The 27,877-nt window shown below is 38.6% G+C and overlaps 1 protein-coding gene across 1 annotated transcript in view; it reads left to right on the forward strand.

Annotated features, from left to right (window-relative positions):
* rab11fip4a (RAB11 family interacting protein 4 (class II) a) overlaps window positions 1-27,877 on the forward strand; it is a 73,132-nt gene that overhangs the window by 22,262 nt on the left and 22,993 nt on the right. Inside the window, exons 4-8 of the mRNA XM_061905925.1 lie at window positions 6,468-6,586; window positions 6,704-6,814; window positions 11,832-11,960; window positions 22,608-22,643; window positions 26,025-26,121. Coding sequence (XP_061761909.1) covers window positions 6,468-6,586; window positions 6,704-6,814; window positions 11,832-11,960; window positions 22,608-22,643; window positions 26,025-26,121 — 492 coding nt within the window. The remainder of the gene's footprint in view (window positions 1-6,467; window positions 6,587-6,703; window positions 6,815-11,831; window positions 11,961-22,607; window positions 22,644-26,024; window positions 26,122-27,877) is intronic.

A 27,877-nucleotide genomic window follows, 5' to 3' on the forward strand; every position in this document is an offset into this window, starting at 1 on the left:
GTTGGGGGGGAATACTGTTGCGATCTGCTGCTCAGATCTTCACGTGTTTGTTTTTTCATTCTCTGTCTCGCCCCGCACACCTGCTAATAATTATCACCCTCCTATTTAAGCTCACCTTTTCTGTTCACTCATTCTCGGATCCTAATTTGCCCACGCGCATCAGTGACGACTCTCATCATTCGTATGTATTTTCTCGCTAGCTCTCACGCCAAGCCACTTTATTGTCTAGCTTTCATGCTAAATGTTTTGTTTACTCTTTCTCTTTACACCAGTATTTTTGTTCATAGACTTTTGTTATTAAATAAATACCTTATATCTTACTTTTGCTGTGTTCTGCTTCGACGCATCCACGGGAAAACCACACCGGCATTGCCATGCCGAAGAAGAGTCCTCACAAAAGGTTCAGTTACATAAATTCAGTGTCTAAAAAAAGCTTTTGTAATAAATAAAAAAATTCACCTCCAACATAGCATACATGCTGGCGAGGGTTGTATACCAGTACTGATATATTATCATGGTACTAATGAATCAAAAACGGTACTACACTCTGTTTGAAATAATTTTATAATTTTAACGGGCATGACGGCGCGTCTTTACGTCATAACACTCCTTGTTTTACAAGCAGAGGAGCATGTTCGGCAGCACGCACACACAGAGTACTTACAGGCAGACACAGTGTGTAGACAGAAAAGGGAGAATGGACGCATTTCGGCCTAAAAACTAAAAATAAAGGTGAAGTTATAACACTGAAACACCTTCAGGAAGAAGTGCTTTAAGACATGGCTAGCTAGTTAGCAGCTAAAATCCATCCACAGTTGGCAGTGTTTTAGCTACTACTCAATCAGCAATCCTCGCCTCCATGGTGACAAATAAAGTAAATTTTTTACAAGTATCACTGGAATACGAGGAATAGCTAGACATGCTTCACTACACACCGTAGCTCACCGCTGTCACCGCCAATGACACCGTTCCTGAATGTAAACAAATGCCATGGGTGTATCTACACCTGACATCCACTGTAATGATACCAAGTACAAGAGCATATCTAGTCGATACTACTATGATAACATTGATATTTTTTAGTCGTCACAAAATCTTTTTTCCTTTTTTCAAAATTTATATTATGTTTATAAACTCATGAAATACGTTCCCGAACACATGAGAACTTTGAATATGACCAAAGTATGATCCTGTAACTACAAACCCCGTTTCCATATGAGTTGGGAAATTGTGTTACATGTAGATGTAAATATAAACGGAATACAATGATTTGCAAATCCTATTCAACCCATATTCCTATTGAATGCACTATAAAGACAAGATATTTGATGTTCAAACTCATAAACTTTAATATTTTTTCGCAAATAATAATTAACTTAGAATTTCATGGCTGCAACACGTGCCAAAGTAGTTGGGAAAGGGCATGTTCACCACTGAGTTACATCACCTTTTCTTTTAACAACACTCAATAAATGTTTGGGAAGTGAGGAAACTAATTGTTGAAGCTTTGAAAGTGGAATTCTTCCCCATTCTTGTTTTATGTAGAGCTTTTGTCGTTCAACAGTCTGAGGTCTCAGCTGTCGTATTTTATGCTTCATAATGCGCCACACATTTTCAATGGGAGACAGGTCTGGACTGCAGGCGGGCCAGGAAAGTACCCGCACTCTTTTTTTTTTACGAAGCCACGCTGTTGTAACACGTGCTGAATGTGGCTTGGCATTGTCTTGCTGAAATAAGAAGGGGTGTCCATAAAAAAGACGGCGCTTAGATGGCAGCATATGTTGTTCCAAAACCTGTATGTACATTTCAGCATTAATGGTGCCTTCACAGATGTGTAAGTTACCCATGCCTTGGGCACTAATACACCCCCATACCATCACAGATGCTGGCTTTTGGACTTTGCGTCGATAACAGTGTGGATGGTTCGCTTCCCCTTTGGTCCGGATGACACAATGTTGGATATTTACAAAAACAATTTGAAATGTGGACTCGTCAGACCACAGAACACTTTTCCACTTTGCATCAGTCCATCTTAGATGATTTCAGGCCCAGAGAAGCCTGTGGCGTTTCTGGATGTTGTCGATAAATGGCTTTCGCTTTGCATAGTAGAGCTTTAACTTGCACTTACTGATGTAGCGACGAACTGTATTTAGTGACAGTGGTTTTCTGAAGTGTTCCTGAGCCCATGTGGTGATATCCTTTAGAGATTGATGTCGGTTTTTTATACAGTGCCGTCTGGGGGATCGAAGGTTTTGGTCATTCAATCTTGGTTTCCGGCCATGCCGCTTATGTGAAGTGATTTCTCCAGATTCTCTGAACATTTTGATGATATTATGGACCGTGGATGTTGAAATCCCTAAATTTCCTGCAATTGCACTTTGAGAAACGTTGTTCTTAAACTGTTTGACTATTTGCTCACGCAGTTGTGGACAAAAGGGTGTACCTTGCCCCATCCTTTTTTGTGAAAGACTGAGCATTTTTTGAGAAGCTGTTTTTATACTCAATCATGGCACCCACCTGTTCCCAATTAGCCGGCACACTTGTGGGATGTTCCAAATAAGTGTTTGATGAGCATTCCCCAACTTTATCAGTATTTATTGCCACCTTTCCCAACTTCTTTGTCATGTGTTGCTGGCATCAAATTCTAAAGTTAATGATTATTTGCAAAAAAAATGTTTATCAGTTTGAACATCAAATATGTTGTCTTTGTAGCATATTCAACTGAATACGGGTTGAAAATGATTTGCAAATCATTGTATTCCGTTTATATTTATATCTAACACAATTTCCCATCTCATTTGGAAACAGGGTTTGTACTTGGTATCAGATTGATACCTACATTTGTGGTATCATCTAAAACTAATGTAAAGTATTAAACAACAGAAGAATAAATGATTATTACATTTGAACAGAAGTGTAGACAGAACATGTTAAAACAGAAAAAAAGAAGATATTAACAGGAAATGAACAAGTAGTTATTAGTACATTGTTTACAGCTTGTCCCGCATAATGTTGACAAAATAATAAAATGATAAATGACACAATATGTTACTGCATACGTCAGCAGACTAATTAGGAGCCTTTGTTTGTTTACTTACTACTAAAAGACAAGTTGTCTAGTATGTTCACTATTTTATTTAAGGACTAAATTGCAATAAGTTTACATCTGGGCATTTGGACATTGCTTGTGGGGTTCCACAGGTATCCGTTCTTGGTCCCAAGTTATTTAACTTATATATCAATGACATATTTACAGTATCAAATGTATTAAAATTAGTCATATTCGCAGACGACACTAATATTTTCTATTCTAACGATAATTATACAAATTTTGTATCCACCCTAAATAATGAACTTGCAAAATTAAAAACATGGTTAGATATAAACAAATTATCCCTTAATTTAAAGAAAACAAAAGTTATGTTATTCGGCTATTCCAATCCAGGACCAGCAATAAATATAGATGGCGTGATTCTAGAAACGGTGTCAGAAATTAAATTCTTAGGAGTCACTATTGATAATAAATTAAGCTGGAAACCACACATAAGACATATACAAAGCAAAATCTCCAAAACCATCTCTATTATCAATAAATCCAAATTCTTCTTAAATTACACAGCTCTGCATTTATTATATTGTTCATTGGTCTTGCCATATCTAAATTACTGCATAGAAATCTGGGGCAACAACTACAAAACTTCACTATATCCCCTGGTTACACTCCAAAAACGTGCAATAAGAATTCTACACAAGGTGGGATATTGTGACCACACAAATATTTTATTTTTACAATCTAAATTATTAAAACTGCCTGATGTAGTTGATTTTAATACAGCTTAATTACTATTTAAAGCAAACAAAAAGGTTCTACCTGCCAATATTCAAAAACATTTCAAACACAGAGAAGGAGTTCATAATCTAAGGGGGTGTAGTATCTTTACTATTCCAACAGTAAGAACTACGAGGAAAAGTTTGTGTGTGTCTGTGTGTGGAGTGAAACTTTGGAACGGATTGGATGTGGGGCTCAAGCAATGTCCAAATGTCCATCAGTTCAAAACAAGATCCAAAAAAATGGTATGGGCAATGTACATGAATGTGAACATGGATGCCTAAGTGTTAAACTCCATTACTGGCTAATAATGATTATTATTATTATTATTATTGTTGTTGTTATCATCATCATCTACATTAGTTTATATGTATTATTGTCATCATTTATTGTCATTGCTATTGCTATTGTTCATATTATTATCATTATTGTTATCATTATCGTTATCATTATTGTTTGGGCATTGTTAATATTATCATTATTAATATTATTACTTCTATGACATAACCTAACAAGTTAAACTATATGAATTAGAATCAATGAGAGGAATATATTGTGTGTGTGTGTGTGTGTGTGTGTGTGTGTGTGTGTGTGTGTGTGTGTGTGTGCGCGCAATTCTATATGCAATTTGAGTAATACTAATATTCTGTAAATGTAAAAACAAATATGAATTCTGACTAAAAAATTGGTGCCAATGGAAACTAAGAGAAGGGATTTGGGTACACTATCTGGAGTACAGGGCAGGCGAGTGGGGGATCTTATGTTCGTGGATAACTCCTCTGGCAGGGGGCTCCCCTCGTCTCTTTTAATGCACAGCATAGGACACATAATAAGTACACTATCTGGAGTACAGGGCAGGCGATAGGGGATCTTATGTTCGTGGATAACTCCTCTGGCAGGGGGCTCCCCTCGTCTCTTTTAATGCACAGCATAGGACACATAGCAAGAGTGGTCCTCAGGTCCTGTTGATCAGGAGCAGTTGCTCCACAGCCACAGATCCACTATTAACCACTAATATCACAGTCAAAATGAAACCTTGTTCCCATAGGCACCAAAAACTGTTAATAATGTTTAGACAAAAGTGTATATTATATATACTATTATATATATAGTATTTATATAGGTGTGTGTGTGTATTTTGGGTATATGCATGTGTGTATGTATGTGATTATGTGTCTATATGTATTATGTATGTGTATGTATATATATATATATATATATGTATATATATATATATATATATATATATATATATATATATATATATATATATATGTATATGTATATATATATGTATATATATATGTATGTATATGGATTGTATATATGTGTGTACATATATGTGTGTGTTGTGTATGTATGTGAGTGTGCATATGTATATATGTAAGTGTGTGTGAATTTAAATGTATCATATATAGATAATACATAGCATCTCTGCAGCAACCACTGAATTGAATTATATTATATGTATTATTGTATTATATATTGTGTATATATATATTGTATATGTATAGGGGTGGGACCAAATAAGTTTATCAATCAATCAATCAATGTTTACTTATATAGCCCTAAATCACTAGTGTCTCAAAGGGCTGCACAAACCACTACGACATCCTCGGTAGGCCCACATAAGGGCAAGGAAAACTCACACCCAGTGGGACGTCATTGACAATGATGACTATGAGAACCTTGGAGAGGAGGAAAGCAATGGATGTCGAGCGGGTCTAACATGATACTGTGAAAGTTCAATCCATAATGGATCCAACACAGTCGCGAGAGTCCAGTCCAAAGCGGATCCAACACAGCAGCAAGAGTCCCGTTCACAGCGGAGCCAGCAGGAAAACATCCCAAGCGGAGGCGGATCAGCAGCGCAGAGATGTCCCCAGCCGATACACAGGCGAGCAGTACATGGCCACCGGATCGGACCGGACCCCCTCCACAAGGGAGAGTGGGACATAGGAGAAAAAGAAAAGAAACGGCAGATCAACTGGTCTAAAACGGGAGTCTATTTAAAGGCTAGAGTATACAAATGAGTTTTAAGGTGAGACTTAAATGCTTCTACTGAGGTGGCATCTCGAACTGTTGCCGGGAGGGCATTCCAGAGTACTGGAGCCCAAAATTAAAACGCTCTATAGCCCACAGACTTTTTTTGGGCTTTGGGAATCACTAATAAGTTTACTTCTTCCCACTCCCTTTTGAGCCAATCTTGACATCTACAAAAGATTAGTCACATGTAATGTTTTCAATGTAGGTGTAAAAATAATGTATATGTATATATTTCTTTTGTATTTTATGTCATTCTTTTGTTTTGTTTGCATGGCTCAAAATAAACCATTCATTCATTCATAATAAACATATGTTTAATGTATCCTAAGATTTTTTGTTAAAATAAAGCCAATAATGAAATTTTTTAGTATTGAAAAGTATGGAAATACATTTTGTTACCGGTACCAGTATTGGGACAACCGTAATGCTAGCACACAAAAACCTTTTACCCGTCGTTGACTGATCCGGGGCACTACAGCAGTAACATGTTTTTGAAATCTTACAAAGTTAGTCTCATTGCCAGTAGTTGTTTGGCTCCCACAATGTTCAATTTTATAAATGCCTCTTCCTTCCTTTCATGTTTTGCACACAGCCTTCCCTAGAAAATAGTGGTCATGATGAAGAAAGTGGTGGAAATGAGGTGTGTGAAATGGAAAAGTGCAGTGAAAATGACAACATGGCAGACATTCTGGAGCAGGCATGGCAGAAGTGGTCAGTTTGAGAAATAAACACAATGAAATATCTCTTTCACATGTTACATACTATTACTGCAGTTCAGGAAGTGATTTTCCAGCAATCATGCTGAACTTCTTTGTGTTGCATCTCCAGTGAGGAGCAGTTTGAAGACTACGGGGAAGGAGACGACGTAGAGTACATTCCATGCAGCCCAACACCTGACCAGGACAGCCAAGCTCTTTCAGGATCCTCCCGCCCACCAAGGTTTGGGACTTGGGGACCAAATGTGAAAATGTCATATACCGCTTAATGGATGGATGAATATGTTTACCCTCTTCAGTTTTAATTTGTAAAAATTGTAATGTTTTTTTAATGATTAAGAAAAAAAAAACGTACGTTGGGTGCATCGTGTATGTTTTTTTTGACGTCACGCAAATTCACTCGTCATATTGCTTCGAGTATCGATGGATCTGTCTAAGAGAAGAGAGCCTCTTTTAACGTACACAATTCAATACCCCATAAAGTAATGTGGTTATTCAAATTAAAGAAAATGTTGCAATGTTAACTCTAATAGCAGGTAGATGTTTTCTCTAAAACAGTCATTGCTAAAAAAAAAAAAAAAAAAGTAATAATGAATCAAAAGCAATGTTGTTATGAGATCAAGGCTCCAATTATTTCCCATCAAGTATTCCACTTTGAATTATTTTTTGAGAATATATAGCAAATTTTGTGTTTGCCATTAAAAAAGTTTTCTATGACAAAACAAACAATAAAAAAAAAAAAAAATATATATATATATATATATATATATATATATAAACTCATAATGAAGATGATCTAGAGCAGGGGTGCCCACACTTTTACTGCAGGCGAGCTACTTTTCAATTGACCAACTCGAGGGGATCTACCTCATTTATATATATCATTTATATTTATTTATTTATGAAAGAGACATTTTTGTAAACAAATTAAATGTGTTTAATGATAATACAAGCATGTGTAACACATATAGATGTCTTTCTTTCACGAAGACAAGAATATAAATTGGTGTAGTACCTGATTCTGATGACTTGCATTGATTGGAATCAGACAGTAATGATGATAATGCCCACATTTTCAAATGGAGGAGAAAAAAAGTTGTCCTTTCTGTACAATACCACATGAAAGTGGTTGGTTTTTGGCATCTAATTCATCCAGCTTCCATACACTTTACAAGAAAAACATTGGCGGCAAATTCCATAGCTTGCTTGATTGACATTCGCGGCACCCGAGGGTCTTGTGAGATGACGCTGGCTGCTGCCAGTTCATTATTATGAAAAAATGACAGAGAGGAAGGCGAGAAAACACTTTTTATTTCAACAGACTTTCGCGCCGTCCCTTCCGTCAAAACTCTAAAGGCCGACTGCACATTTCCTATCTTCACAATAAAAGCCCTGCTTCATGCTGCCTGCGCTAACAAAATAAGAGTCTCAGAAAGCTGGCGTGCACAAGTGTTGTGCACGCCAGCTTTCTGAGGGATCGCTTGTGCACGCCAGTTTTCCGAGACTCTGTATTTAGTTAGCGCAGGCAGCATGAAGCAGGGCTTTTATTGTGAAGATAGGAAATGTGCAGTCGGCCTTTAGAGTTTTGACGGAAGGTACGGCGCGAGAGTCTGTTGAAATAAAAAGTGTTTCTCGCTTTCCTCTCGGTCATATTTGAACAATTATGATCTTCCGCCCGATTGTAGCTGAGATAGGCGCCAGCGCCCCCCGCGACCCCAAAAGGGAATAAGCGGTAGAAAATGGATGGATCTTGCAGCAGCCAGCGTCATCTCGCAAGACCCTCCGGTACCGTGAGTGTCATTTAAGTGACGTCTTGGTGAAGATTGATGACCACTAATTTTTAGGTCTATTTTTTGTAAAAGCCTGGCTCGAGATCGACTGACACACCCCCCGCGGTCGACTGGTAGCTCGCGATCGACGTAATGGGCACCCCTGATCTAGAGATTTAGGGGTTAAAAGTAAAAATAATAATAATGTTGATTTATTTCAAACACTTTAATGATTGGGTCTCTTTAGGATTTTTGAGAATTCAAGTGGGAATTAGATTTTTAAACTGTCATTGCTTCAATAATAACAACAAATTAAAATCAATGTTATGAAATATTGACATACATTACTTCACATCAAATATTCCACTTTGAATTTTTGGGGGGAGAAAAATAATGCATATTTTGTGTGTTGCCATAAAAAACAACAATGTGTTTTCTTAAAAAAAAAGTGCATAAAACAACATCAAAATAATGCTATAAACTGTTAATTGAGATTTAAGCGTTGGAAAAACATGTATGACTTAGTTTTAAAACTTTGATGAGTGGCTCCCTTGTGGACCTCCAAGAGTTTTAGTATTGTTTTGTTTAAAACTCATTGCTCAAATAATAGCAATGAATCGATGTTTAAAATTACTTCACGTCAAATATTCCACTTTGAATAATTTTTTGAGAAAATATAGCAAATTTTGTGAGTTTTCCATAAAAAAACATACAATAAACCAACTATATATATATGTATGTGTATATATATATATATACATATATATATATATGTATATATATATATATATATATATATATATATATATTTATATATATATATATATATATAATCATAGTCGATGAATAAGTTATGAAGATGATCTGCAGATTTAGGGGTTAAAAGTACAAATGATAATAATGTAGATTTACTTTAAACACTTTTATTATTGGGTCTCGTTTGGATTTCTGAGAATTCAAGTGGGACTTTGTTGTTTAAACGGTCATTGCTCCAATAATAACAACAAATTAAAATCAAAGTTGTTATGAATTATTGACATATGTTACTTCATATCTAATATTCCACTTTCAATTATTGTTGAAGGAAAATAATGCATATTTTGTGTTTTTGCCATAAAAAACTGTGTTCTAAAACAAAACAGGACATAGAACAACATCAAAATAATGATAAAAAGTGTTAGTCGAGTTGATCTAGAGCAGTGGTTCGCAACCTTTTTTCAGTGATGTACCCTCTTTGAACATTTTTTTAATTCAAGTACCCCCAAATCAGAGCAAAGCATTTTTGGTTGAAAAAAAAAGGGATAAAGAAGTAAAATACAGCACTATGTCATCAGTTTCTGATTTGTTAAATTGCTCATTTGTAGTAGTCTGGGGGTAGGCAGTCCTTTTGCAATTGCTTTGTTGTGGTTTGAAATGATTTGTTGCATGTTATTCATACAGCTGTAGCTCAATTTAATGTTGTTCTTGTTGAATATTTTTCTTAGGGTGTTGCCTTTGGGGAAGTGTTTGTCGATCAGAGTGTGGAACTTGCGGCCGATGTTGGTTGAGACGTCTTTGCTGAATGGCGGATTGTACCAGATGATGTTGTTTTGTTTTCTGCTCTTTTTTGGTTGGTTTCCTGGAGTGGGTTCATTGGTGAGGGTGAAGTTGTATCCGCTTTCATCAAGTGCTTTCTGGTACGGGGGGGTTGCTTATTCGAATTCAGCTTTGCTAGATGACAGCATCGATAGCCTTTTATTAATTCCGGTAGGTATTCTTTTCGTGGTGGTGGGTGGGTGGTTGCTGTCATGGTGCACGTATTGGAGTGTTGTGTTGGGTTTCGTGAATGGTTGGTAGCTGTTATTTCTCAGGTTGAAAGTGACGTCGAGGAAGTTGACGGTTTGCTTGTTGGCTTCAATCGTGATCCGTAAGCCGTTTTCTTTGAAGATTTGGCATATGCGCTTCTTGGTGTTCTCGCTGCTCCTTGGCGAGGCGCGGCACACTGCCAGTCCGTCATCAAGGTAAATACCAAGGTTCAGGTTGAGGCTAGCAAGCTGGGAGAGGAGGAAACTCCCAACGAGTTCGCAGGTTTCTGCTCCGTCAAAACTCCCCATAGTAACGTCAAATGTTGAATTGTTCTTTTTTTGCCATGGTGTACTGTTGTGGATGAGTATGGAGTTCTTTGCGTGGATGATGATGTTTCTTTCGTTGCCTGTGATTGAGTCGTAGTCCGAGGCGAAGTTTAGTGCTTGGGTCAGTAGGTCCTGCGTGATGGAAGGGTAAAATTCTTCGATGTCGAAGGAGATAAAGTTGTGTTGTTGTTTGTCTTGGATGTTGTTAAACCATTTGATTACTGCTGCTGTATTTCTCCATTGGTTGAGTGGTCTGTTGTCCTTGATTTTTGCGTTGATTCTGTCCAGGATTATTTTGCTGATTTTTCCTATTTGAGCTACAGCTGTATGAATAACATGCAACAAATCATTTCAAACCACAACAAAGCAATTGCAAAAGGACTGCCTACCCCCAGACTAAACGACTCTGAAACCAATAATGAATGTAACTGTCGCAAGAAACCTGATTGCCCTCTCAACGGAAGGTGCTTACAGACATCAGTCGTTTACCAAGCAAAGGTAACACGCAAGGACATTAACACATCCGACACGTACGTAGGATTAACCGAAGGAGCGTTCAAAACAAGATGGAATAATCACAACGCCTCCTTTAGAAACCAGACTTTGCGGAATTCTACAGAACTCAGCAAACACATTTGGAACCTCAAAGACAATAATGTTGAATATTCAATAACATGGCAAATTCTTGCATCCAGCACACCTTACAACAGTAGTAATAAAAGATGCAACCTATGCTTAAAAGAGAAACTGTTTATTATATATCATCCAGATCTATCATCCCTCAACAAGCGCAGTGAAATAATTTCAACATGCCGCCACAGACGGAAACACCTCCTAGGTAACACATGAGCCAATCACCACACCCTATGCCTGCTTGTACCCACCCACTCTGTGCCCTATATAAACCATTGTATGTGAATGCTTCCATTAAAATCTCCTGATGATTGAGGGAACCCCTCATGAAACAGTTCTGTAGAGATGAAGTAGTCTTGTGATTTTTCCCACACCTACATATATAAATATATATATATATTTTATTTTTATTATCATTATTTGTTCATATATATACACATATATATGTACATATTCATTTTTATGACCGAGACCCTTCTGGGTCCCGACACCAAAATTGAGGGGAGTCCTGAAGGTTAAAAAAAATGTATATATTGTATCAGATTTGAACATTTTTCCGTGTGCGACCCTCAGTGTAAAAGTTTGGACACCCTGATTTATACAGTTAAAGAGTGAATGAAGATGTCATGCACTGCTTTGCACATTGTTTTGGAATAGTTGTAAATAAACTACACCATTACTAGGATACGCCCCCAAGTCTGAATCCTTCACCATTTTGTGCCTGCAGTGGTGGACAAACACCTCAGCGCCAACTGTACACAAGCGAGCTGCTGGACATTTACTGCTCCCAGTGCTGCAAGAAAGTCAATCTGCTAAATGATCTGGACGCCCACCTTCAGAACGTCAAGGCCAGCAGGTAATACTTCCTGCTCAGTGTCATTATAGCTTAGCTTCTTGAAAACTCTCAGTCAGTTTATGAAAGAAATATATCTCCAAAATAATTACACAAAAATCTTGTTTCTTTGAAAGTAAAACTGAACATTATTTTTACATGATTACATAAAACTACTCTAGTTGTTAGTAGTTAATGCTCTTCTAAAAGTTTTTTTTTTTTTGAAAAAGGCATGGTTCATGGTAAAATTGTGGCGTTTTGGGAAGGCCAAGCTCGGATTAAATAGATTTGACTTCCTTTCTAAGGGCGGGGCTGATTTGACATAAGAATGTTTTGGGTTACAAGCCCGATCGTGGAACCGATAAAACTCGTAAGTGGAGGTATTACTGTGCTATGTAGCTATAGTCAGGGCTCGATTTTAACCGTGGCACGTGCCGCAACCGGCCTCGCCATTCGCCGTAATGCCTTAAAGAAATTGACCAGCATCTGCGGCAAGTGCATTGACTTTTTACTTTTTAATGGACGAGGGCTGTAATAATAAATGGTATAATGATAATTTGCGATCAAATTCCCTACGGTTAGTAATACCATCTAATTTTTTAATTACCGAAACCCCGTCTTTTATTAATGTATTTTAAGCAACACGATGTCAGGCGCATGTGCACTAGCGTCCTTTGGCGTGATAATCATGGCAGACGAGTTTTCCCCTCGGAGTAAACGGAGCTAAGCGCTTGGTTTAATGTCTTTTTCCCTCGCTTCCCGCCGTGCGTTTAAGAGCGCACTGCTGTGTTAAGATGGAGACAGGTGTGGACAATATTGGAGACACTTGTCCCCACACTAAAAGTATACAGCAAAGGTCAAAATTATTTAGTTAGAGTGTCCGCCCTGAGATCGGTAGGTCGTGAGTTCAAATCCCGGCCGAGTCATACCAAAGACTATAAAAATGGGACCCATTACCTCCCTGCTTGGTACTCAGCATTAAGGGTTGGAATTGGGGGTTAAATCACCATAAATGATTCCCGGGCGCGGCACCGCTGCTGCCCACTGCTCCCCTCACCTCCTAGGGGGTGATCAAGGGGGATGGGTCGAATGCGGAGAATAATTTCGCCACATCTAGTATGTGTGTGACAATCATTGGTACTTTAACTTTAACTTTATTTTCTCAATAGAGCGTCTATCAGTTGCTGTGACTGAGAGTTAATGAGGTGAGGAAACATGCAGCAGGCGATGTGTCGTAAACGTTGTCACAGCTTGTTTATAAAGTCTAACCTGCCTGTGGTTTGAGTGTCCGCCCTGAGATCGTTAGGTTGTGAGTTCAAACCCCAGCCATAGAGTCATACTAAAGACTATAAAAATGGGAGCCATTACCTCCCAGGTTGGCACTCAGCAGCAAGGGTTGGAATTAGGGGTTAAATCACCAAAATGACTCCTGAGCGCGGCCACCGCTGCGGCTTACTGTTACCCTCACCTCCCAGGGGGTAGAACAAGGAGATGGGTCAAATGCAGACGGTAATTTCATCACACCTAGTGTGTGTGTGTGGCTCTCAGTTGTACTTTAACTTTCACTTTAGTTTGTTTACGGGGATGATCACCGGTCCTTTATTTCAGTTTTTTTCAACCTTTTCTGAGCCGAGGCACATTTTTTTCTTTGAAAAAAATCCCAAGGCACACCACCAGCAGAAAACATTAAAACAATGAAACTCAGCTGCCGATATTGACAATAAAAAGTTGTTCTCGCAATTGTTCCATATGAATTTAAACCATAACCAACCATGCATCACTATAGCTCTTGTCTCAAAGTAGATGTGCTGTCACGACCTGTCACATCACGCCGTAATTTATTTAACATTTTTTGGTGATTCCCTGTATGTAGTGTTTTAGTTCTTGTATTGCGCTCCTATTTTTGGTGGCTTTTCCTGTTTTGTTGGTATTTTCCTGTAGCAGTCTCATGTCTTCCTTGAACGCTATCCCCCGCTATCCTTCTTTGTGTGAACATTGTTGATTGTCATGTCATGCTCCACACGCTTTAGGTCTTTGCATTCTGTTTTTGTTTACATTGTAGCCAGTTCAGTTTTAGTTTCATTTTGCATAACCATCTCTAAGCTTCAATGGCTTTTCTTAGCGGCACTCGCCATTTGTTTATTTTTGGTTTAAGCGTTAGATACCTTTTTACCTGCACTCTGCCTCCAACTGTCGTCAGCATATTGTGATCACGACAAACATCTACAAAGCAATTAGCTACTTGCTCCCACCTACTGATATGGAAGAGTACTACATGGTTACGCTGCCGAGCTCCAGACAGCAGAGACACTCAACAACGGCACATTTGCGGATTATATTTACTGGTTTGCAAAAAATATTTTCAACCCAATTCGGTAAAATTACATAATCTCCCACGGCACACCAGACTGTATTTCATGGCACACTAGTGTGTGGCTGCACAGTGGTTAAAAAACACTGCTTTATTTAACTGCAAACTGTATCAGTGTTCAAATAACATCAATAGTAGCTCTAATGTTTTGTCATCTCATTGAACTGAACACAGGCTGTGAAGATTGTTTATTCGATGTGAGCGGTGTCACTCCTCTTTATTTTTGTTGTCCAAACTGTTGGACTGTTAGGAGGCGTTGTAGAAGAACAAAGCTTGTTTATTATACTTCATCTTCATTAGCCAAACTGCATTGAGTTTTATTTTGATGTTAAAAAAATTAAACGCTATGGGTTCTTTTTCATATTGCTTGTGGTTTTTTCATGTCGCAAAGGTATTACGTCAAAAACCATTTATGTGACACAGCATTTTGTTAATGTTTTATTAGGTATAGTTAATTCTTATACGACATATGTCTACTCAAACTCTTAATGGATCTGTCCCGATTAGGGTTGTGCAGTATATCGATATTAGTATAGTACCGCGATACTCATGAATCATATTCGGTACTATTACGCCTCTGAAAAGTACCGGTCCTCCACCCCCCTCGCTCCCGTCGTCGTCACATCGTGTCATTTCTGGTTTACGAGCAAACAAGCATGTCCGGTAACGCACACAGACAGAGTACTTACAAACCCCGTTTCCATATGAGTTGGGAAATTGTGTTAGATGTAAATATAAACGGAATACAATGATTTGCAAATTATTTTCAACCCATATTCAGTTGAAAATGCTACAAAGACAACATATGTGCTGTTCAAACTGATAAACTTTTTTTTTTTGCAAATAATCATTAACTTTAGAATTTGATGCCAGCAAAACTTGACAAAGAAGTTGGGAAAGGTGGCAATAAATACAGATAAAGTTGAGGAATGCTCATCAAACACTTATATGGAACATCCCTCAGGTGTGCAGGCTAATTGAGAACAGTTGGGTGCCATGATTGGGTATAAAAGCAGCTTCCATGAAATGCTAAGTAATTCACAAACAAGGATGGGGCGAGGGTCACCACTTTGTAAGCAAATTGTCGAACAGTTTTAAAACAACATTTCTCAACGAGCTATTGCAAGGAATTTAGGGATTTTACCATCTACGGTCCGTAAAATCATCAAAAAGTTCAGAGAATCTGGAGAAATCACTGCGCGTAAGCGATGATATTAGAGACGTTTGATCCCTCAGGCGGTACGGCATCAAAAACCGACATCAGTGTGTAAAGGATATCACCACATGGGCTCAGGAACACTTCATAAAACCACTGTCAGTAACTACAGTTGGTCGCTACATCTGTAAGTGCAAGTTAAAACTTTACTATGCAAAGCCAAACCCATTTATCAAAAATATCCTGAAACGCCACCAGCTTGGCTGGGCCCGAGCTCCACTAAGATGGGCTGATGTAAAGTGGAAAGGTGTTCTGTGGTCTGACGAGTCCATATTTCAAATTGTTTTTGGAAATATTCGACATTGTGTCATCCGGACCAAAGGGGAAGCGAACCATCCAGACTGTTATCGACGCAAAGTTCAAAAGCCAGCATCTGTGATGGTATGGGGGTGTATTAGTGCCCAAGGCATGGGTAACTTACACATAAATGGGTTGTACTTGTATAGCGCTTTTTTACCTTCAAGGTACTCAAAGCGCTTTGACTCTACTTCCACATTTACCCATTCACACACACATTCACACACTGATGGAGGGAGCTGCCGTGCAAGGTGCTAACAAGCACCCATCAGGAGCAAGGGTGAAGTGTCTTGCTCAGGACACAACGGACGTGACGAAGTTGGTACTAGGTGGGGATTGAACCAGGGACCCTCGGGTTGCACACGGCCAATCTCCCACTGCGCCACGCCGTCCCGTCACATCTGTGAAGGCACTATTAATGCTGAAATTTTTATACAGCTTTTGGAACAACATATGCTGCCATCTAAACGCCGTCTTTTTCATGGACACCCCTGCTTATTTCAGCAAGACAATGGCAAGCCACATTCAGCATATGCTACAACAGTGTGGCTTCGTAAAAAAAGAGCGCGGGTACTTTCCTGGCCCTGGCCTGCAGTCCAGACATGTCTCCCATCGAAAATGTGTGGCGCATTATGAAGTGTAAAATATGACAGTGGAGACCCCGGGCTGTTGAACGACTGAAGCTCTACATAAAACAAGAATGGGAAAGAATTCCACTTTCAAAGCTTCAACAGTTAGTTCCCAAACGTTTATTGAGTGTTGTTAAAAGAAAAGGTGATGTAACACAGTGGTGAACATGCCCTTTCCCAACTATTTTGGCATGTGTTGCAGCCATGAAATTCAAAATTAATTATTATTTAAAAAAAAAAAAAAAAATTTATGAGTTTGAACATCAAATATCTTGTCTTTTTATTGCATTCAATTGAATATGGGTTGAAAAGGATTTGCAAATCATTGTATTCTGGTTATATTTACATCTAACACAATTTCCCAACTCATATGGAAACGGGTTTGTACAAGCAGACACAGTGTGTAGACAGAAAAAGGAGAACGGACGCATTTTGGCTTAAAAATGAAAGATAAAAGTTAAATTATAACACTGAAACACCCACCGGAAGAGGTGCTTTAAGACATTAGCATCTAAAGACCTGTCGCAGTTGGCAGTGTTTTAGCGACTTCTAAACCACTAATCCTCGCCTTCATGGCGACAAATATCATCATTGCAGGACGAGGAATAGCACAACCGTTGCTCACTGGCGTAAAAATGTAAGCAAATGCCATTGGTGGATGTAAACCTAACATCCACTGTAGTGATAACAATTACAGGAGTAACTATGATAACGTCGATATTTTTTGGCATCACAACATCTTCTTTCGTTGTTAAAAAATATCTATATTTATAAACTCAGCAAATATGTACCATGACACATGAGGACTTTGAATTAGACCAATGTATGATCATACATTGCTACAATACATTATGCCTACAACTACTTGGTATGGGATTGATACAGGAAAAGTCGCCACCTCATCTTGCAAAATATCGCGCGCGCACACACACACACACACACACGCACACGCACACACACACACACACACACACACACACACACACACATGCTTTGGAGCACCTGCCGCGAAAGAAAATAATGTTTGCCTTGGTGCCCCTCTAAATTACCTTGGTGCCCTATAATATGAGCCCTCCTTTAAGGCAACACTTGCCTTGACCTTAAAAAGTTAAAATTCGAGACTTGTATAGTTATCTATCCATCCATTTTCTACCGCTTATTCCCTTTCGGGGTCGCGGGGGGCGCTGGCGCCTATCTCAGCTACAATCGGGCGGAAGGCAGGGTACACCCTGGACAAGTCGCTACCTCATCGCAGGGCCAACACAGATAGACAGACAACATTCACACTCACATTCACACACTAGGTCCAATTTAGTGTTGCCAATCAACCTATCCCCAGGTGCATGTCTTTGGAAGTGGGAGGAAGCCTGAGTACCCGGAGAGAACCCACGCATTCACGGGGAGAACATGCAAACTCCACACAGAAAGATCCCGAGCCTGGATTTGAACCCAGGACTGCAGGAGCTACATACAGATATGTGATGGCAAAATTACAGAGGTTAATTTGTGTCTTTTTTTTCTGACCCTGAATTCATGTAAATACATGTTTTGCATTTGAAATATGGCTTCACGGTGGGAGAGGGGTTAGTGCATCTGCCTCACAATATGAAGGTCCTGAGTTGTCAGGGTTCAATCCGAGGCTTGGGAGCTTTCTGTTTGGAGTTTGCATGTCCTCCCCGTGAATACTCCGGCTTCCTCCCACCTCCAAAGACATGCACCTGGGGATAGGTTGATTGGCAACACTAAATTGTCCCTAGTGTGTGAATGTGAGTGTGAATGTTGTCTGTTTATCTGTGTTGGCCCTGCGATGAGGTGGCGACTTGTCCAGGATGTACGCCGCCTTCTGCCCGATTGTAGCTGAGATCGGCGCCAGCGCTCCCCGCGACCTCAAAGGGAATAAGCGGTAGAAAATGGATGGATGGATGGCATTTGAAATATGTGAACTGAATTTTTTACATCAAATTATGCTGACAATTTCTTTGTAAAAAAAACGTATGTGTTTAGAAATTCAGTCCAGAAAAAAAGTCAAATGCCTTTAAATCTTAAGATAAATTAAGACTGAAGCACCTCATTGGCTGGTTCTGAGACAGGATTGATTGCTGCACAAATATTTATGCACTCATTTTAAACACACACATTTTGCGCACAAATGTAAACTCAATGAAATTGTCAGTATAAATAGAAAATTCACTTCACAAAACATTCCATCCATCTATCCATTTAATATCGTGGGGGTGCTGGAGCCTAGCCCAGCTGCGTTCACTCACACCATGGACAAGCCTCATCAGTGACATAAATTCTGTGTAAAAAAAAAAAAAAAAAAAAAGCTTTCAGTAAAAAGACACAAATTATCCCCTATACAAGATCACTTATTTTATTAAATAATATTCAGTACTTTTCACATAAACCTTGTAAGTGGGCACTTGCTGAAGGAAATAACATTTATCACGTTCAAGAATGTAAACAGTGTTCCGTATAATGGCGTTACTTAATCTAATTACTTTTATGTACGTTACAACGCTATTAGCGATACATTCATTACGTTTGATGTGATTTTATGTCAACGAGACAGCGTCAGAAGAACGACAAGTTCAATGCAGGATGTAACTGTTTACCAATGAAAGCAACAAACGGAACTACACACTAAAATGAGCTTGATATCAAACTACAAAATTCCCGCGTAAATTATGATGGGCCTGCTATCTGTGCCCTGGACCTCTGGCCAGGGGTCACCGGAAGCCGCTGTACTTTTAAGATGGTGCCGAGTGTCCGAATCCGTGAGTTTTAGTTGTAACTGTACAAAACAAGCTACAGAGCCAGACTAAAACATTAGCATGTGTACATTAAAAACCTAACAGTTAGCATGTGTGCTAACGATGGCATGCTAACAGTTAGCATGTCTCACATATCAAGTGATATGTCTCTAAGTTATATGGCTGCGGAAATAGAAAAAGGTGTAAAAATTAGATGAAAAAGTTAGCATGCTTAAATTAGCTTGCTAGCAAGCTATCATTTTCATGCTAACAGTTAACAAGTGTCAAATACCAAGTTATATAACTATGGGGTAAACAATTTCAAAACTAGCTCAAAAAGTTATCACATTAATGTTAGCAAGCTAACAGTTAGCTTGTGTAACATACCAAGTTACATGACTATAAGGTGTATGGCTAGGGAAAAACCGAAAAATGTGTAAATTTATCTAAAAAAAAGGGAGTACTCTAATGTTAGCATGCTACCAATTAGCATGTGTCACATACCAGTTTAAATGAATGTAAGGTATATGACTGTATAATTAGAGAAAAAAAGTAAAGTTAGCTAAAAAGTAAGCATGTTAATATTAGTATGCTAGCATGCTAACATTAGCATGCTAGCAGTTAACAAGTGTCACATAGCAGGTTTTATGACTCTAGGGTAAACAATTGCAGCATCACACAGCAAACAACACTACATATAAGTACATGCACACAGTACTACTTCGAGGGCATGATGCACAACAAATGGATGATTGAAGTAGCAAACTTGCAATCCTACAATAACCCATACTTGCCAACCTTGAGACCTCCGATTTCGGGAGTTGGGGGGTGTGGTCGGCGGGGTGGGGCGGATGCGTGGTTGGGACGGGGGGCGTGGTTAAGAGGGGTGGCGTATAATTCACCAACTCGAGTATTTCATATATATATATATATATATATGTATATATGTATGAAATACTTTCCGTGAATTCTAGCTATATATATTTATTTTATTATATATATTAATAAAAGAAACAGTTGGTTTTCCGACGGTACCTATCAAATACACAGTAATAAAAACACAGTTGTTCTACTAACTGTACTGTGCTTGCTGGTTACTAAAAAAAACAACAACACTAACCTTTGTTCTGCCATTTTCGTACTGGCGAGCAATCTCCGAATCCGGGAACATCCTTCACGTATTTGTTGTAGACATCCGCGAATGAGAACGGGATGTTGCTTCCAGCTATCAGCATAGCCATCTTTGTCTCAGCATAAGATACACCATCGGGTCTCCATTTTGCGAGGTGGGCCATAATACTGGGTTGTGAACGATGCTGCGCTGCGGACGCTTTGTGCTTCACTGACTGACCGTTCATGGCTGAGAATATCCGTTTGGCCACCGTGTTTAATGGAGAAGTCTGTTCTACAAAATTCACAGGCAACATACCCCTTCCCCTTCGAACTCTCCTGGATAAACTGAAATTATTGTTTCCAATTGTTCTGGAACTTGCAAGCGTATTTCTTCATTTTGCTCGTCGACGGTGTAATATATTGGGTTGGAGTCAATAACCAGGCGACATGATGAAGTTACGTCTCTTTACTGTGGGCTTCAGAACAGACTCCCTAATGCATGTTCCTTGACTGCAATTAAATGTAGAATATATTTACATTATATTCTATGTACAGTAGATGGCAGTATTGTCCTGTTTAAGAGGGTCACAACATTGAGTCCCGCCTGAATTTCGGGAGAAAATTTGTCCCGGGAGGTTTTCGGGAGAGGCGCTGAATTCCGGGAGTCTCCTGGAAAATCCGGGAGGGTTGGCAAGTATGCAAAACCTGTTTGTGGACAAGGAGACTGCAGCCATGGAAGCAGATCCAATCTCTTTATTAGCTCATGCTAACACAACGCAGTGGAAAAGATTCATCAGAGCTTCCGTCACTGCCCGCAAACTGAGTCTGAGCTAACCATTACAGCTGAGCTCCTGCAGCTCTGTCTGGGCGCTGACATCACAAGTCACTTAGCAACAAGCACCGTCTTTTAAAGGCACACACACCACACACACACTGCTATCATAAAACAACTCAACTTCATATGCCAGATATTATTTTTTTTAAAGTTACGTACATGTTACTTCTACTTTGTAATTAATTATATAATTATTATTACATTTGTTAGAGTAATTCCGTGAGTAATTTCATTACTTTTCAAAAAAAGGAACAAATAACTATAATTATTTACTTTTTTTAAAGTAATTTTCTAAACGCTCAATGTAAGATTGAGGGGTTGGGTTAGCATAGCAGGTTAGCTACAGCAACTCAAGCTCGGTTAGCTTATATACTGTATATATATATATATATATATATATATATATATATATATATATATATATATATATATTAGGGGTGTGGGGAAAAATCGATTCGAATACGAATCGCGATTCTCACATTGTGCGATTCAGAATCAATTCTCGTTTAAAAAAAAAAATATATATATATATATATTTTTTTATCAATCCAACAAACCAATACACAGCAACACCATAACAATGCAATCGAATTCCAAAACCAAACCTGACCCAGCAACACACATAACTACAATAAACAGAGCAATTGAGGAGACACAAACACGACACAGAACAAACCAAAAGTAGTGAAACAAAAAGGAATATTATCAACAACAGTATCAATATTAGTTATCATTTAGGCATATCAGTGATTAAAAATTCCTCATTGACATTATCATTAGACATTTATAAAAAATTAAAAAAAAGAACAAAAGTGCCACAGTGGCTTACACTTGCATCGCATCTCATAAGCTTGACAACACACTGTGTCCAATGTTTTCACAAAGATAAAATAAGTCATATTTTTGGTTCATTTAATAGTTAAAACAAATTTACATTATTGCAATCAGTTGATAAAACATTTTCCTCTACAATTATAAAAGTTTTTTTTTTTTTTTAAATCTACTACTTTGCTCGCATGTCAGCAGACTAGGGTGGATCCTGCTGAAATCCTATGTATTGAATGAATACAGAATCGTTTTGAATCGGAAAAATATCGTTTTTGAATCGAGAATCGCGTTAAATCGAAAAAAATCGATATATTATCGAATCGCGACCCCAAGAATCGATATTGAATCGAATCGTGGGACACCCAAAGATTTGCAGCTCTAATATATATATATATATATATATATATATATATATATATATATATATATATATATTTCTTGGTCACATCTAAAGTCTTAGACTTAGCTTGGTCAGATCTAAAGTCTTAGGCTTAGACTGTTCGGATCTAAAATAGCGGCTGGTGCCAAAACCCCAAATATTTATCCTCCAAAAACCATCCAAATCCTTAAAAAGTGTAGTGCTTTAAAATAAAACTAATTGTTTCCTTTTTTCTTGTCTTGTGTTTCAGCCCAAACAGGAAGATAACCAGCACAGCATTTGGACGGTGAGTTTCTCATTTTCATTCGTTGTATTTTAGGGCTGTCAAACATGCTAGCTCAATAGAAATGTAAAAAAAAAACTTAAATATTCAATATAGTTGATTTTCCTAGGACAGTTATAGAGACACTTTAGCTTGCTTAAAGGAAATTGCTCCTTGTTTTGCCCAATGTGTGTTTGTTGTGCGGCCATTGTTGCGTTTGCATCGATATTGTGGTTGGTTTTTAGTAGATTCAAGATCGGCATAATATATTTATTTACCTACCACTCAGCCAAAATATAAACGGAACACTTTTGTTTTTGCTGCCATTTTTCATGACAAAAATGACTATATACTAGGGCTGGGCGATATGGCCTTTTATTAATATCTCAATATTTTTAAGACATGTCACGATACATGATGTATACCTCAATATTTTGCCTTAGCTTTGAATGAACACTTGATGCATATAATCACACCAGTTTGATGATTCTATGTGTCTACATTAAAACATTCTTGTTCATACTGCATTAATATATGCTTATTTTCAACTTTCATGCAGAGAGAGAAATCACAACTAAGTCAATTTACCAAAATTGTATTATTAAACAGTGGCACAAACATTCATGTCATTTCAAAACAGAAAGGGCAAGGTTGTTAGAGACATTTTAAAACAAGCTATTAATGCACTTTTATGCATGATGTCACTAAGATGACATCAAAACAGCACTAAATTAAAGTGCACTTTTTGTACAGAATGCCATTACAATATTTTAAAACAAATAAAGTGCACTTTTGTGCATGATGTCACACAAGATATTATAATAACTGTCACATAAAAATTAGCTGCATAAAAGCTAAAAGCCAATACGCCTTCACCTCAAGGACTGCGAGGGAGCTGAGCTGCCGCTTATGTTTCTAGGACGTCAACGGGCTCATAGTGATGATACCAGTTGTTGACTTGGAAGTGTTTATTATATTTTGGAGAGAGTCAGCTGCATTATGCTCACCGGCTAAACACCTTTCTGCTCACACCACCGTCTCTCCTCTCTGCCTGCCTGAGCACTGACTCCATTAGCTCTGAATACGCACTGCTGATTGGCTGTTACATGTACTCTGAATGCGCACTGCTGATTGGCTGTAACATGCACTCTGAATACGCACTGCTGATTGGCTGTTACCGCTCTGCGTGTAACCAATCAGATGGTTCTGTTGGTGGGACAATGCTGGGTGCTGCAGAGACGTACTGACAGAGGCAGAGGCCGAACTAAGCGCAGTAGCTTGTTAAGACTTTAGTTTAGGCCGTGGCCCTTTGTTGTTAAGGCGGCTGCCTTAACAACAAAGCGCTGCAGGAAACCCTGCATTGCTACTTTTAAAACATTTCACACTGCACACTACACTGCATTTAATTTTGTAGTAGTAGTAGCTACTTTCTTGTTCATTTACTGAATCTGGTCAACTTCCTTTGTTTGCACTTTATCCAATATTGCATGCAAGTGACGTCGGGGCCACATCGGAGCCACTTTGGTGCCGCATTGAAGCCACTTTTGGGCTGTGTGCGTTTATACCGTAGTCTGTTAACGATCAATTTTACTTGCAGTGTAAACAGTCCGATTTCGAAAATATCTGATTTGGGCCACTTTGTACTGCAGTCTAAATGTAGTCTCGAACACCACGCCAAATACAGGATCTGAAAAAGGTACAACATGAAAAACATTTATTCTTAAACGAGAACTGCACTTTTTAGGGGGGAATGCTGTATATCATTCACAATCCTTATGTAAGACTATACAATACTGTAAGCAGGTTGAACTACAAGTTTTGGAAGCTGTGTGCTGTGTCCTTAGTCAAACACTAAACATCATGTAGCAGTATTGCTAAGTGCTAAACAAGATATACGAACATAATAAAACAATCAATTATTGTACAATGGCTGCTCTCACTGGGATGTTTATATCTTCCTCTTTACATCAACAATTAATCATAGCACTCACAAAGGTTTTTTTTTTTTTCCAAGATGGCGCTGCTGTAGTGGCTGCTGTTGGCAGGAGCTCTGTGCTCTTGTGTCATCCTTTTGTGTTTCCCTCTTGTTTCCATGTGTTATTATATTTTTTTTGCCTTTTGGTCCGGGACCCTTAGGGACTGTGTGACAAGGGGTGGCACTTTCGTGACCTCTGTGGTGCTTTTTTTTGTGGACTTCTGGATCTGCCTCCCGGGAGCCTTTTGGCCATGGAGACCAGCTGCTGGGTGTCTGCCACACCGGAGTCGGTTTGAAGGGACTGGAGGAGATGCGGATGGGGGGACAGGGCTGCGGCGCTAGCACTGAGCGCTGGGACGGAGAGGCTTCGCCGTGTCTTGGCTGGGTGAGCAGGTATCGGACACCACAGTCTCCTTGGACGTATCATCGCTCATCCATGCGGACTGGACACTGGCTGAAAGTGGAGTCGGCTGTCTTGGTTGCTTTGTTGGGTCTGCTCCTGTCTCTGGCCATGCTCCCTCCACCCCAGCAGACGATGGCATGGAACACCGCAGAGGCCACCACAGTGGATATGTTTCTTTTACTTTTTTTTCATAGCTGTATGTAGAAGTTTCTGGTTGTATCTGCTGCTTTAATGTCTTTAATGTCCTCTGTGTTCTTTGATGTTTGATGTTTCCCTCCTACACACATGTAAGAGGGATGTGTACTATGGCTATGAGATGTTTTTTTCCCTTGGCCTCAGTCTGCACCCCCTCTCCAGGGCCCAGGCTAAGACCGATTTTTTAATTTTATTTTAATCTTCTATTTTTTTCTCCCATTCCCCCCCCTCCTCCCCGTCACCGATCCTGTTCTGTCTCCCTGTAATCTTTGTTTGATCTTGAATGAGATTGTGCTGAAATTTGTAATTTTCCTGAAGGAACTCTCCTGACGGAATAAATAAAGTACTATCAAATCTAATCTAATCTAATCTAAAACATGGGTGTATTTTCTTTCCCTGGGTCTAAATTGGATGTCAAAGTTAACCAACTTGTGGGTTTATGTCCAAAACCTTCTACTATCCAGGTGAGAGGCATTATCTATCATCTAGAATTAACTTTCACCAACTCAGAGGCGATGCAGCAGCTCAATATGTCAATATGTTAACATGGTGCCACTAAAAGTAATTCCTCTATGAGCACATATAATAACAAAATTGCTAATACTTGTTAATATTCAGGTCACAAGATGTAAATGAAGGATTAGTGGTGCTTTTCGAATGTTTTTTAAAGAACATTATGGACACAATAGTGTACTCCCTTTAGCTGACGCGTTAGCCACCTTGTACTTTACGTGTTAGAATGCATAAAAAAATAAAAATATAAGATAACACATTAAGATTAAACCTTTTTTATACAAGAATGACAAATTTTTCCTGTCTTTTTGTCTTGCAGTCAACTGTTCCAGGCCAACCACAGCGTGTTGGATTGCAGTCAGGGAAGCACCGAAGATCTGTTAGCCGACAGCTGTGATCTTAACATCACTCACAAGGTATTGACTCATTCAAAGTTTTTTGAAAAGTTTGTAATATGCATTGCGGAAAATCAGTTGAAAATGTTTAAAATACTAAAAGCAAAGAAAAGTGCTCATTTTCAAAATGTCTGAAACAAATAAAATAGTGTGAAGGTGCAGGACATATTTTGTGTGCCCAAACTTTTTCCACTGAGGTTCACAGACTGAAAAATTAAAGAATGCTTTGTAGTTTTCACCTTCAAAACTACAAATATAATATATATAGATTTTTTTTCAAAGAACTAGAAAAAAAAGTTTTCGGTAGAAATTTAATGTGAATGCTGAAGAGCCAAAGCGGAACTGAAATGCTAACAGTTAGCATGCTGGCCAGATAGCGTCAAGTAATTGTAAATATAAACAAAAAGAGCTAAAAAAAAGCTAGCATGCTAACAGTACTATTAGCAATAGTGGAATACTCAAACATATGACACTGAGGTGCATACCTGTTGAGTTAGCGAAAATACAGTCTAAAAATCTAACTGTAACACTGTCAAGTACCAAAATATGTTACTGAAACCTGAAAATGTGTTGAAAATGCATTAACATTAGCATGTGTCAAGTACCAAAATATGACTGAGGTGTGTACCTACAAAATTAACCACAAAAAAAGCCAGCATAGTAACGCTAGCATGTTAACAGCTATCATTCCTCAAGTAACAAAATATTTTACGCTGAGGTAAAAACCTGCAGAATTAGCAAAAAAAAAACTAGCATGCTAACAGTACTATGCCAACAATAGCATTCAATTAGCGTTCGTGGAATACTAAAACAAAAGACACTGAGGTGCATACCTGTTGAATTTGCGAAACTACAGGCTTAAAAACTAACCGTCAAGTACCAAAAATATTACTTTGAAGTGTGTACCTGAAAAATGTGTTGAAAATGCTAGCCTGCTAACATTACCATGCATCAAGTACCAAAATATGACTGAGGTGTGTACTTACAAAAGTAACCACAAAAAAGCCAGCATAGTAACGCTAGCATGTTAACAGCTATCATTCCTCAAGTAACAAAATATTTGACGCTGAGGTATATACCTGCAAAATTAGCAAAAAAGCGAGCATGCTAACAGTACTATGCTAGCAATAACATACAATTAGCATTAGTGGAATACTAAAACATATGACACTAAGGTGCATTCCTGTTAAAATAGCGAAAGACCTAGTGAGCAAAGTTAATGTTCAATTGTCCAGTTTGTGGAGTCAGGAGAAAATAAGGAAGTGAAACATGTCATGCAGACTATTCATCAGCTTCTCCTTATTTTAATGGATTATTGTCCGCTGTGTGGATGTTGTTTTGGCGGTGAGGCTGATTTCTGCTTCGGAGAGGCGCCGTGCAAAGGCTGCTACATGGTGGGACATGTTTTTAGTGGTTTTCTTTTCTGGTAAGGGGAACTTTTTCTTCTTCGCCTTCATCTTCTCACTCATGTTCTTAGTTCCACTGGTCGGATGGAGGAAGGATTGTGTCGATCTCTGGACAATTACTACCAGTGGAAAATTTGCTCGTAACTCGAATGATGAACCTTGAAGCATAACAAAAAGCCGAGCGACAGATCGGATCGGAAAATACTCTCTTAGAACAGAGTAATCGTTCTCAACTCAGAAGGTTACCAGACGCAGGTGTTTTTATGTTGCCTTTAAAGAGCACTGAACAGAGTAGGATGCCTTAACGCCTGCCAAAAATAATAATGGATTAGATTTTTTACACACTTTTCATTTAAATAATTTATAAAGTG

Source organism: Nerophis ophidion, linkage group LG07, assembly GCF_033978795.1.
Source record: "Nerophis ophidion isolate RoL-2023_Sa linkage group LG07, RoL_Noph_v1.0, whole genome shotgun sequence".
NCBI classification, from domain to species: domain Eukaryota; kingdom Metazoa; phylum Chordata; class Actinopteri; order Syngnathiformes; family Syngnathidae; genus Nerophis; species Nerophis ophidion.